The following is a 12,204-nucleotide window of genomic DNA, read 5'->3' on the forward strand; positions in this document are numbered from 1 at the left end:
TTTACAGCCCAATTCAATAAGAAAGCTGGGGTGAAAACACTTAGTACTTGAGTCCCCAGCTATGAATTCACTCAACAACTATGAATTCATTGAACAACTAAGGCAAGATCATCCAAGGGCATGGGGTGAGGTATCATCAATACGCCGATGAGACCCAGTTATACATCTCCACCCCATGTCCAGTCAACGAAGCAGTGGAAGTGATGTGCCGGTGCCTGGAGGCTGTTGGGGCCTGGATGGGTGTCAACAAACTCAAACTCAATCGAAACAAGACGGAGTGGCTGTGGGTCTTGCCTCCCAAGGACAATTCTATCTGTCCATCCATTACCCTGGGGGGGAGGAATTATTGACCCCCTCAGAGAGGGTCCGCAACTTGGGCATCCTCCTCGATCCACAGCTCACATTAGAGAAACATCTTTCAGTTGTGGCGAGGGGGGCATTTGCCCAGGTTTGCCTGGTGCGCCAGTTGCGGCCCTATTTGGACCGGGAGTCATTGCTCACAGTCACTCGTGCCCTCATCACCTCGAGGCTCGACTACTGTAACACTCTCTACATGGGGCTACCTTTGAAAAGTGTTCGGAAATTTCAGATCGTGCAGAATGCAGCTGCGAGAGCAATCATGGGCTGCTCTAAGTATGCCCACATCACTCCAACACTCCGCAGTCTGCATTGGTTGCCAATCAGTTTCCGGTCACAATTCAAAGTGTTGGTTATGACCTATAAAGCCCTTCATGGCACCAGACCAGAATACCTTCGGGACCGCCTTCTGCCACACAAATCCCAGCGACCGGTTCGGTCCCACAGAGTTGGCCTTCTTCGGGTCCCGTCGACTAAACAATGTCATCTGGCGGGACCCAGGGGAAGAGCCTTCTCTGTGGTGGCTCCGACCCTCTGGAACCAACTCCCCACTGAGATTAGGATTGCCCCCACCCTCCTTGCCTTTCGCAAACTCCTTAAAACCCACCTCTGCCGTCAGGCATGGGGGAACTGAAACATCTCCCCCTTGCCCATGTTGTTTTGGTGTTGGATTGATTGTGTGCTTGTTTTTTAATATTTTGGGGTTGTTTTTTATGAATTTTTTAGCTTAAAATTGAAATTGGATTGGTGGGTATTGGATTTGTCACTATGTATTGTTTTGCCATTGTTGTGAGCCACCCCGAGTCTGCGGAGAGGGGCGGCATATAAATCCAATAAATCTAATCTAATCTAATCTAATCTAAGGTAGGTTGTAAAATGGGCTCAAAAGCACTTAAGAAATGCTTAACTCACTTAACACCAGAGATTTGGGGCTCCACTGTGGACATAACTCAAAGGTTATCCATAAAGTCAGGCTGTTGCAAAGACAGCTAAAGAAAGCGAAAGTGACGAGGGCCCCCATAAAGAAGAGACCGTGATAATAAAAAGGATGTTCAGGGTTTTTTTTGCTGAAGTCTGCAAAACTTTTAATTGATGGAAAATAAATGCAAGAATGAATTTGCTGGAAGCTGGGAGAACTTTTACCAAATTGGATAATTCGGAGCGATCCTTTTCTTTCTAAGAAAAAAAAATACTCTTTGTTTTTTTAAAACCAAAAAAAAAAGAAGCATAAATATAGCACAACTTGGAATTTATTCCACTATAATCACCACAATCTGTCCTCTTAACAGCTGAAAGCTCCTTTAGATAGATTTTTTGTGAAATAAATGTATCCCTAAATCTGTTAAACAAGGGGGAATGAAGAATTTTTTAAAAAAAGAATCTGAGATATAATTAGGCTTAGAGAGATGTGTGAATTTCAGTTTATCTCCGTTTCTTATTTTCTCCTCGTCTTACCTTCACTCAATCCTGTATCACTTTGCACTGATTTTTTTAGACTCCCCCCCTCTCTCAATTCATCCCCATTTTTATGCACATTTTCCTAATATGTATGCAGTTTTAAAAGCTGTTTCTACTTATGGAATGCTCCTTGTACATTTTTTGTTCTTTAAACTAATGCATGCAAGAATTTCGCACCTCGGTTCAAACTCTCTCAAGACGCCTTTCTAAAACATGTACTTTGAAACCAAATTGGATCAAACCTGCCTGTGCAAAACTGGAAGCCCTTTTTAAATGCAAATAAATACAGTGGTACCTCTACCCAAGAAAGCCTCGACTTACGAACTTTTCTAGATAAGAACCGGGTGTTCAAGATTTTTTTTTGCCTCTTCTCAAGAACCATTTTTCACTTACGAACCCGAGCCTCCGAAACTGTAACCAGAAAAGGCAGGGAGAAGCCTCCGTGGGGCCTCTCTAGGAATCTCCTGGGAGGAAACAGGGCCGGAAAAGGCGGGGAGAAGCCTCCGTGGGGCCTCTCTAGGAATCTCTTGGGAGGAAACAGGGCCAGAAAAGGCGGGGAGAAGCCTCCGTGGGGCCTCTCTAGGACTCTCCTGGGAGGAAACAGGGACGGAAAAGGCGGGGAGAAGCCTCCGTGGGGCCTCTCTAGGAATCTCTTGGGAGGAAACAGGGCCAGAAAAGGCGGGGAGAAGCCTCCGTGGGGCCTCTCTAGGAATCTCCTGGGAGGAAACAGGGCCGGAAAAGGCAGGGGGAAGCCTCCTTGGGGCCTCTCTAGGAATCTCCTGGGAGGAAACAGGGCCGGAAAAGGCAGGGGAAAGCCTCCGTGGGGCCTCTCTAGGAATCTCCTGGAAGGAAACAGGGCTGGAAAAGGCGGAGAGAAGCCTCCCTGGGGCCTCTCTAGGAATCTCCCGGGAGGAAACAGGGCCAGAAAAGGCAGGGGGAAGCCTCCGTGGGGCCTCTCTAGGAATCTCCCGGGAGGAAACAGGGTCAGAAAAGGCAGGGAGAAGCCTCCGTGGGGCCTCTCTAGGAATCTCCTGGGAGGAAACAAGGCTGGAAAAGGCGGGGAGAAGCCTCCCTGGGGCCTCTCTAGGAATCTCCCGGGAGGAAACAGGGCCAGAAAAGGCAGGGGGAAGCCTCCGTGGGGCCTCTCTAGGAATCTCCCGGAAGGAAACAGGGTCAGAAAAGGCAGGGAGAAGCCTCCGTGGGGCCTCTCTAGGAATCTCCTGGGAGGAAACAAGGCTGGAAAAGGCAGGGAGAAGCCTCCGTGGGGCCTCTCTAGGAATCTCCTAGTTGAAGTCCACTCATCTTAACATCACCAAAGTTGAGAAACTCTAAGCAAATAGCTGACTTTTGCTTCCGAGAGGGCCTCCTCTGAGCCACCATTTCTAACAAGTGAAACTAATGTTATGGGGTGAAGAGCTTTCATCTCTGGAATTCATGATCACCAGGTTGGCTCAACCTTCCATCCTTTGCAAGGTGGGTCAAATGAGAACCCAGATTGCTGGAGGCAAGACGCTGTCTCTGTAAACCACTTAGAAAGGGCTGTAAAAGCACTAGGAAGTGGTATGTAAGTGCAATTGCTATTGCTATGACCTGGAATAAATGGGATAAACCCACTCTCCACAACCTACTTCGCTTCCTCCACCTCTCCCTGCCTTCTTCTCTTGAAATATTTCTCCATCGCCCCCGTCGTGAGACCTGTCCCCATGAAGGACCACCCTTCCTCGTGTCCTCCTTACCTGACAATGCTCCACTCGGGCTCGATTCTCAGGATGGTTGGGTCCTCCACGTATTTGAACTTGAGCTCACTGTGCGTTTTGGCCTTCTCCAGCTCTTTGCGCAAAGTGGCCTTGTCCACCTTTACGGTGACGTCCACCAGGTTCTTCTCCAAGATGTTCCCGAAAGCCGTCGTGTTGCAAATGATGTATTCTGGTGTTCTCCTGTCAAGGAAAAAAAAGGAAAGAAGATTAAACTGGTTTTAGGAAAAAATGCTGAAAAGTCTGGGGAGATTCTCCATGATTCTAAGACTTATGGCTAGTCAGACTTAGCCCAGAGTCATAAAAACTGTAATTAAATCACACAAGGCATAGCTTAAATTCGGAGCTGCTTGAAAAAAACCTCCATATTTCTTAACTGCAGATTGACAACTCAACTCTTCTCTTCCTTTGACACCCAGACGTGATGAATTATTATTATTATTATTATTATTATTATTATTATTATTTAATTAGATTTGTATGCTGCCCCTCTCCGCAGACTCGGGGCAGCTCACAGCAATGATAAAAACAATATACAGTAACAAATCTAATATTATTATCCTATGGACGCTTAATAAGAACTGTTTTCTTATAACCCTAATAATAATGTTACACCAACACTCCACAGTCTGCATTGATTGCCGATCAGTTTCCGGTCACAATTCAAAGTGTTGGTTATGACCAATAAAGCCCTTCATGGCATCGGACCAGAATATCTTCGAGACCGCCTTCTGCCACACGAATCCCAGCGACCGGTTAAGTCCCACAGAGTTGGCCTTCTCTGGGTCCCGTCAACTAAACAATGTCATTTGGTGGGCCCCGGGGAAGAGTCTTCTCTGTGGTGGCCCCGACTCTCTGGAACCAACTCCCCCCAGAGATTAGAACTGCCCCCACCCTCCTTGCCTTTCGTAAACTCCTCAAAACCCACCTTTGCCGTCAGGCGTGGGGGAACTGAGATATCTCCCCCAGGCCTATACAATTTATGTATGGTATGTTTGTACATATGTCTGCTTAATAATGGGGTTTTTTAAATATTTTAAATTATAAATTATTAGATTTGTTATGAACTGTTTTATTCTGTTGTGAGCCGCCCCGAGTCTACAGAAAGGGGTGGCATACAAATCTAATAAATAAATAAATTAAAGTTTAAAATAACAATTTTACATTAAAAAGCCTAAAAAATCCCAATATATAAAAAAGCATACACGCTTAATAGGGCAGGGAACGGAAGGCACTCTGGTGCACTTATGTATGCCTTTTACTGACCTCTTAGGAATTGGGAGAGGTCAACAGTGAACGGTCTAAGGGTAAAGTTTGGGGCGGTTAGGTGATGATACTACAGAGTCCGGTAGTGACTTCCATGCAACGTACCGGTGGAAAAGACAAGGATATTCTCCAAACATTACGGAGACGTTGCTTCCAGCATTCAGGTTTTTGCCCGTGATCGTGACTTGGGTACCACCCGATATTGGTCCTTGCTTTGGCCTGAGGTCAGAAAGAGACAGCATCTAAAAGGAAAGAAAGCGGAATTAAATGGAAATAGCAATAGCCTGGAAGGGATTAAAATAAAAGACCAGAAGTTGTTCATTCACGGTGTTCTGTCGGGCTCTCTGGTAGACTCCTCCCAAAAATTCACAGGTACAAATTTCAGACACACACACACGTTTGAAAATTCAAAACAATGTTCTTTATAATGAAAAGTCACTTAAACTAAGCCCTCTTTTGGTATAGCAAAGAGCACTGGTCTCCAAACAAACTGGTAATTTGTACAAGTCCCTTATCAGTTCTGAGATACTTAGCTTGCAGCTGTGAGGCAATTCACGGTCCTTCTTCTTTCACAAAGTGAAACACACTTTGCCCTGGTTTAGTTTCAAAGCGGGGAAAAATCAGCACACAAAAGGTCAAAGTCAGTAAAGCAGTCAGGAAACACAAGGATCAGATAATCCTCCACAATGGCCAAACCCACAGGCTGCTCTTTATAGCAGCCTCACTAATGACCACAGCCCCACCCAACCACAGGTGGCCTCATTTTCTTTGATAATAATCTCTCAGTTGTTGCTGCCTATGCATCGCTCTCCGCATGCGTGGCTGTATCATTAACTCTTTTTTCTGAATCCAAGGAGGAGCTAGATAATTGATCTCATTCTGAGCTGTCTGCCACACTCTCCTCCTCCCTGTCACTCATGTCTTCTTGGTCAGAGGAGCCTTCATCAGCAGATTCCACCGGGGGCAAAACAGGCCTGCAGCATGTGGATGTCTCCCCCACATCCACAGTCCTTGGGACAGGAGCTGGGCCAGAGCTAACCACAGCACACAGGTCAACAGATCTGAGTTATCACAGTGGTTAGAGTGCATTACTGCAAGCTACTTCTGCTGATCACCGGCTGTCAGCAGTTTGGGGGATCAAATCTCAGTAGACTCAAGGTTGACTCAGCCTTTCCATCCTTTAAGGGAGAAGTGTTGGGGGTTAGGGGTTGACACAATTGAGTCCGGTAATGAGTTCCACGCTTCGATAACTCGATTGTTGAAATCATATCTTTTACAGTCAAGTTTGGAGCGGTTCGTATTAAGTTTGAATCTGTTGCGTGCTCTTGTGTTGTTGCGGTTGAAGCTGAAGTAGTCATTGACCGGTAGGACGTTGCAGCATATGATCTTGTGGGCAATACTCAAATCGTGTTTTAGGCGCCGTAGTTCTAGGCTTTCTAGGCCCAGGATTGTTAGTCTGTTTTCGTAGGATATTCTGTTTCGAGTGGAGGAGTGAAGGGCTCTTCTGGTGAAATATCTTTAGACATTTTCAAGGGTGTTGATGTCTTAGATGTGGTATGGGTTCCAGACAGATGAGCAGTAGTCTAGGATGGGTCTGGCAAAAGTTTTGTAGGCTCTTGTGAGTAGTGTGAGATTGCCTGAGCAGAAGCTGTGTAGGATACTTACTTCAAAAAGTCATGGTAAAATTCATACTAATTTTATGAATGAAGAAATAAGTTAGTCACTGGGCTCATCAATGAAAGAAATCCATGCCTACCCAGGTTTCACCCAGCACACCAGATCAAATCCTAAAGTTTTGCCAGTTGTCCAATATGCAAGACATTTTAATGGACTCTTTTCTTGCCTTGTAAATAGCTGAAGGTGTTAGCTGAACCCAGCCTAATGAAATAATTTCCAGTTCAACAGATTTCTTGATCCCAGAAAATGGTCAGTAGCAAGTTACCCCTAGTGGATGTAAATGAGCATTGAATTTAAAAGGGGAAGGAGAGAAGGAGATCACAAACAAGTAAAGAAAAGAAAAGGAAGTGAAAGGAAGAGAAAGTAAGGAAAGGTAAGGAGGAAGGAGGGAGGGAAGGAAGGAAGGGAAAGGATGAAGAAAGGGAAGGGAGGGAGAAAGGAAAGAAAGTAAAAGAGAAAGGAAGGAGGAAGGAAGGAGAGACAGAGGAAGGTAGGAAAGAAGGAAGGAAAGAAAGAAAGTAGAAGAGAAAGAGAAAGGAAGGAAAGGTAAGGAGGAAGGAGGGAGGGAGGGAAGGAAGGGAAAGGATGAAGTAAGGGAAGGGAGGGAGAAAGGAAAGAAAGTAAAAGAGAAAGGAAGGAGGAAGGAAGGAGAGACAGAGGAAGGTAGGAAAGAAGGAAGGAAAGAAAGAAAGTAGAAGAGAAAGAGAAAGTAAGGAAAGGTAAGGAGGGAGGAGGGAGGGAGGGAAGGAAGGGAAAGGTTGAAGAAAGGGAAGGGAGGTAGAAAGGAAAGAAAGTTAAAAAAGGAAGGAGGAAGGAAGGAAGGAGCGACAGAGGAAGGAAGGAAAGAAAGAAGGAAGGAAGGAAAGAAAGAAAGTAAGTAAGTAAGTAGAAGAGAAAGAGAAAGGAAGGAAAAGGTAAGGAGGAAGGAAGGACAGACAGTGGAAGGGAGGGAGGGAGGAAAGGAAGGAAGGAAGGAAGGAAGAAAGAGAAAGAAAGAAAGAAAGAAAGAAAGAGAAAAGAAAGAAGGTCTAAACTTTGCTTTATCATTGAAACAATCTACTTGTTTGTTAATGAATTGATGGATTGACAGATTTTTATCCCACCATCTCTCTTTTTCTCTCTGTCTGTCTGTCTCTCTCTCTCTCTCACACACACACACACACACACAAACCCACACACAGATGATCCTAAATCCAACCACAAAGCCACCTTCTGTTTCCACTGCCTGAAAAAAAAACCCCACCCCAAACCACGGAGCAAACTGTCATTCTAAATAAATAAGGAAGGGGAGAAAGACTGCAGTGCCCCCCTCCTCCCTTCTTCTCTGCCTTTCAGCCCTTTCAGATAATGTGTGTGTCATCTCCCCCCCCACAACCACTCTCAATTTATTTAAGAGGCAAACTCATCCCTGTGATCCTGAACACCAGCTAGACATTCATCCTTTTTTTTTTCCCCAGGAAGAAATCTGAAGTTGCCGTTTTTTCTTTCATTTGCATTTTAATAGAAAAACTTTTCGGCTACGTCCCACGTGGAAAGCCACCCCCTGCATTTAAACGAGGAGATTCTCTCCCCCCACTCCCTGCTTTGGACAGGGAGTCTCTGCTCACAGTCACTCATGCCCTCATCGCCTTGAGGTTTGACTACTGCAACGCTCTCTACATGGGGCTGCCCTTGAAGACTGTTCGGAAACTTCAGATTGTGCAGAATGCGGCTGCGCGAGCAGTCATGGGCCTTCCCAGATATGCCTATGTCTCATCAACACTCCACGGCCTGCACTGGTTGCCGATTAGTTTCCGGACACAATTCAAAGTGTTGGTAATGACCTATAAAGCCCTACATGGCATCGGACCAGAATATCTCCGGGACCGCCTTCTGCCGCACGAATCCCAGCGGCCGATTAGGTCCCACAGAGTTGGCCTTCTCTGGGTCCCATTGACCAAACAATGGCAGGACCTAGGGGAAGAGCCTTCTCTGTGGTGGCCCCGGTCCTCTGGAATCAACTCCCCCGGGAGAATCGAACTGCCCCCACTGCCCTCGCCTTCCGCAAGACTCTGAATAACCATTTAGGTTGCCAGGCATGGGGGAACTAATGCAGTGTTTCCCAACCTTTGCAACTTGAAGATATTTGGACTTCAATTCCCAGAATTCCCCAGCCAGGGACCTGGAGAAAACCGACTCTGTGGGACCTAATCGGCCGCTGGGATTCGTGCGGCAGAAGGCGGTCCTGTATTTGTATTTGTATTTATTAGATTTGTATGCCACCCCTCTCCGAAGACTCGGGGCGGCTAACAACAATAAAAAAGACAATGTGAACAAATCTAATATTAAAATTAATCTTAAAAACCCCAATTTAAAGAACCAATCATACATCCAAGCATACCATGTATAAATTCTATAAGCCTAGGGGGAAGGGAAAATTTCAATTCCCCCATGCCTGACGACAGAGGTGGGTTTTAAGGAGCTTGCGAAAGGCAAGGAGTGTGGGGCCAACTCTGATATCTGGGGGGAGTTGGTTCCAGAGATGGCTCTTCCCATGGGTCCCGCCAAACGACATTGTTTAGTCGACGGGACCCGGAGAAGGCCAACTCTGTGGGACCTAACCGGTCACTGGGATTCGTGCGGCAGAAGGCGGTCCCGGAGATATTCTGGTCCGATGCGTATGTATTCTAGAAACACATGTGTGAGAGATTTCGGTGATTTTTTTGCTTCTACGCATGCGCACATGTGCTGGAGCTGACCTAGGGCAATGCCTCATGCGCCTTCAGATATGGCTGCCATAGTTTCACCATCACTGACCTATGTCCTGAGCTACACAATTAGGGGGGTAAAATCCCCACAATATTATTAACCTCTCAGCTCTTCACACAACTGCACAAGGCTGCAGCAAAATCTACCAAGTGACTATCCTAGAATAAATATTTGATATGCCTTTTATTTTTTTTTCCTCTCTCCTCCCCTGTTTTTTTCAGATCCTCGGCTCCAAACCCCTCTTCATTTCTTACTCTTTGTAAGTTTACTCGCAGCTTTCGTTAGCAGGTGAACAACTGCTATACATAAAGGAAAATAAATACTAGTCCTTTTCAATCCCGAGAGGGCCTAGGGATTTCAGAAGGTGTTACAATCATAACACACACACACAAATGTATTATCATCTCATTTACAGGTGTATTGCGAGGGTCTATTAATGATTCACAGCTGCTTTAGCAAATTCTAGATGGCACGATTGTGTGTGCAGGGTTGGTACAGGTAGTTCTCAACTTACGACCGCAAATTAAGCCCCAAATTCCTGTTGTTGAGTGAGACATCTGTCAAAGGAGCTTTGTCCCACTGGGCCACCTTTCTTGCCATGGTTGTTAAGCGAATCACTGGAGTTGTTGAATGCAACTGGCGTCCATCGTTGACTTTGGCCACAAAAGGGGAATCACGTGATTTCTCGACGTACATCCATTTATTTCGTGACCGTTGAAAGTTTAAGTTTAAGTTTATTGGATTTATATTCCGTCCCTCTCCGAGGACTCAGGGCGGCTTACAACAGAAACAATATACAGTGATACCTTGTCTTACAAACTGAATTGGTTCCGGAATGAGGTTTGTAACGTGAAAAGTTCATAAGATGAAACAATGTTTCCCATAGCAATCAATGGAAAAGCAATTAATGTGTGCAAGCCCAAAACTCACCCCTTTTGCCAGCCGAAGCACCCGTTTTTGCGCTGCTGGGATTCCCCTGAGGCTCCCATCCATGGGAAACCCCACCTCTGGACTTCCGTGTTTTTGTGATGCTGCGATTTCGCTGAGGCTCCCCTCCCTGGGAAACCCCACCTCCCAACTTCCGTTGCCAGCAAAGCGCCCGTTTTTAAGCTTCTGGGATTCCCCTGCAGCATTGCAAAAACACGGAAGTCCGAAGATGGGGTTTCCCATGGATGGGAGCCCCAGGGGAATCCCAGCAGCACAAAAACGGGTGCTTTGCTGGCAACGGAAGTCCGGAGGTGGGGTTTCTCAGCAGCAGTGGCAGCTTGGGTTCATAAGGTGAAAATAGTTCGGAAGAAGAGGCAAAAAAATCTTAAACACCAGGTTCATATCTCAAAAGGTTCGTATGACAAGGGGTTCGTAAGACGAGGTATCACTGTATATCAAAATAAAATAATCAAAGGTCAAAGTTACAACTAAAAACTAAAGAACCAATTAAAATACATACATAACCATTCAATCATCAAACTCACTATACATTCATCAGCCGGGGTGGGGGGAGAATTTAATGATCCCAAGCTTGGTGGCAATAGGTGAGTTACAACGCAACTGAAAAATGTTCACAGTTACGACCATTTCAAACATCCATTCAAGGAGGTCACGTGATCAAAATTCGGACATTGGGCGACTGACTCATGTTTGTGATGGTTGCGATGAAGTCATGTGATCTGCTCTTGCGACCTTTCGATGAGCAACTTCAATGGGGGAGCCATTGTGTGATTAACTTAACTACTGCAGTGACTCACTTAACAACGGTGACAAGAACGGTCGTAAAATGGGGCAAAACTCACTTAGCAACTGCCTTGCTTAACAACAGAAGGACCTTCTCCGCTGTGGCCCCAGGATTCAGGACCATCCAGGCCTCTCTAGGCACACACCACACCTTCTGCTGACGTTGAAAGACAACTCAGCGTGTTTCAGAAATTTCCTGCCAATTTCGTGGGCAGGAGGAACATCACACGAGGCTTTAGCGGAAAGTAAGGTTACAAGGTTACATGCAAATGTGAGTAGACCAATAGGTAGCACTTTGGTGGGAAGGAAACAGCATAATTGTACTGATCACATGGCCACGGAAATATCTTCAGACCACGATGGGTCCCTCTGCTAGGAAACAGAGTTGAGCAGTGCCCCAACCAGACAGGGGAAATCTTTGCCAGAGTCGGTCATCTGTACCTTTATAACCTGTGTGGGAGAGTTTCGCCTCCAGGTGCCTGGTACATTTGAACCAAAGGCATTGGTTTAAATGTACTATTAAATGTACTACTCTGCAACCCAACAGGACCGACACAGACTTCAGAGGAGAATCAGAACTGCAGAAAAAACAATTGCTGCCAACCTGCCTTCCATTGAGGACCTGTAGATTGCACGAGTCAAAAAGAGGGTGGGGGAAATATTGACTGACCCCGCGCATCCTGGACACAAATTGTTTCAACTCCTACCCTCAAAACGTTGCTACAGAGCCCTGCACACCAAGACACCTAGACACAAGAACAGTTTTTTCCCGAACGCCATCACTCTGCTAAACAAATAATTCCCTCAACACTGTCAGACTTTTTACTAAATCTGCATTACTATTACTATTAATCTTCTCATCATTCCTATCATCCTTTTCCTCCCTCTTATGACTGTATGACTGAAACTTGTGTCTTGTGTCCTTACGATTTATATTAATATTGATTGTTTCCTTATTGCTAATTTGTCTCCTATGGTGATCATTAAGTGTTGTACCTCATGATTCTTGACAAATGTCTCTTTTTCTTTTATGTGCACTGAGAGTATATGCACCAAAGACAAATTCCTTGTGTGACCTATCACACTTGGCCAATAAAGAATTCTATTCTGTTCTGTTCTGTTCTCTCCTCTCCTCTCTTCTATCCTTCCTCTTCTCTTCTCTCCAATCGTATCCTCTTCTCTTCTATCCTCTCCTCTCCTCTCCTCTTCTCTC

General features: G+C 45.6%; 1 protein-coding gene across 1 annotated transcript in view; it reads right to left on the reverse strand.

The window, feature by feature from the left end:
* Positions 1-12,204, reverse strand: part of PLXNA4 (plexin A4) — a 437,744-nt gene that overhangs the window by 75,644 nt on the left and 349,896 nt on the right. The window contains exons 15-16 of the mRNA XM_070754448.1: positions 4,941-5,077; positions 3,552-3,752 (exon numbers count right to left, since the gene is read on the reverse strand). Coding sequence (XP_070610549.1) covers positions 3,552-3,752; positions 4,941-5,077 — 338 coding nt within the window. The remainder of the gene's footprint in view (positions 1-3,551; positions 3,753-4,940; positions 5,078-12,204) is intronic.

The sequence above is a fragment of the Erythrolamprus reginae genome, chromosome 6 (assembly GCF_031021105.1).
Source record: "Erythrolamprus reginae isolate rEryReg1 chromosome 6, rEryReg1.hap1, whole genome shotgun sequence".
NCBI classification, from domain to species: Eukaryota; Metazoa; Chordata; class Lepidosauria; order Squamata; family Dipsadidae; genus Erythrolamprus; species Erythrolamprus reginae.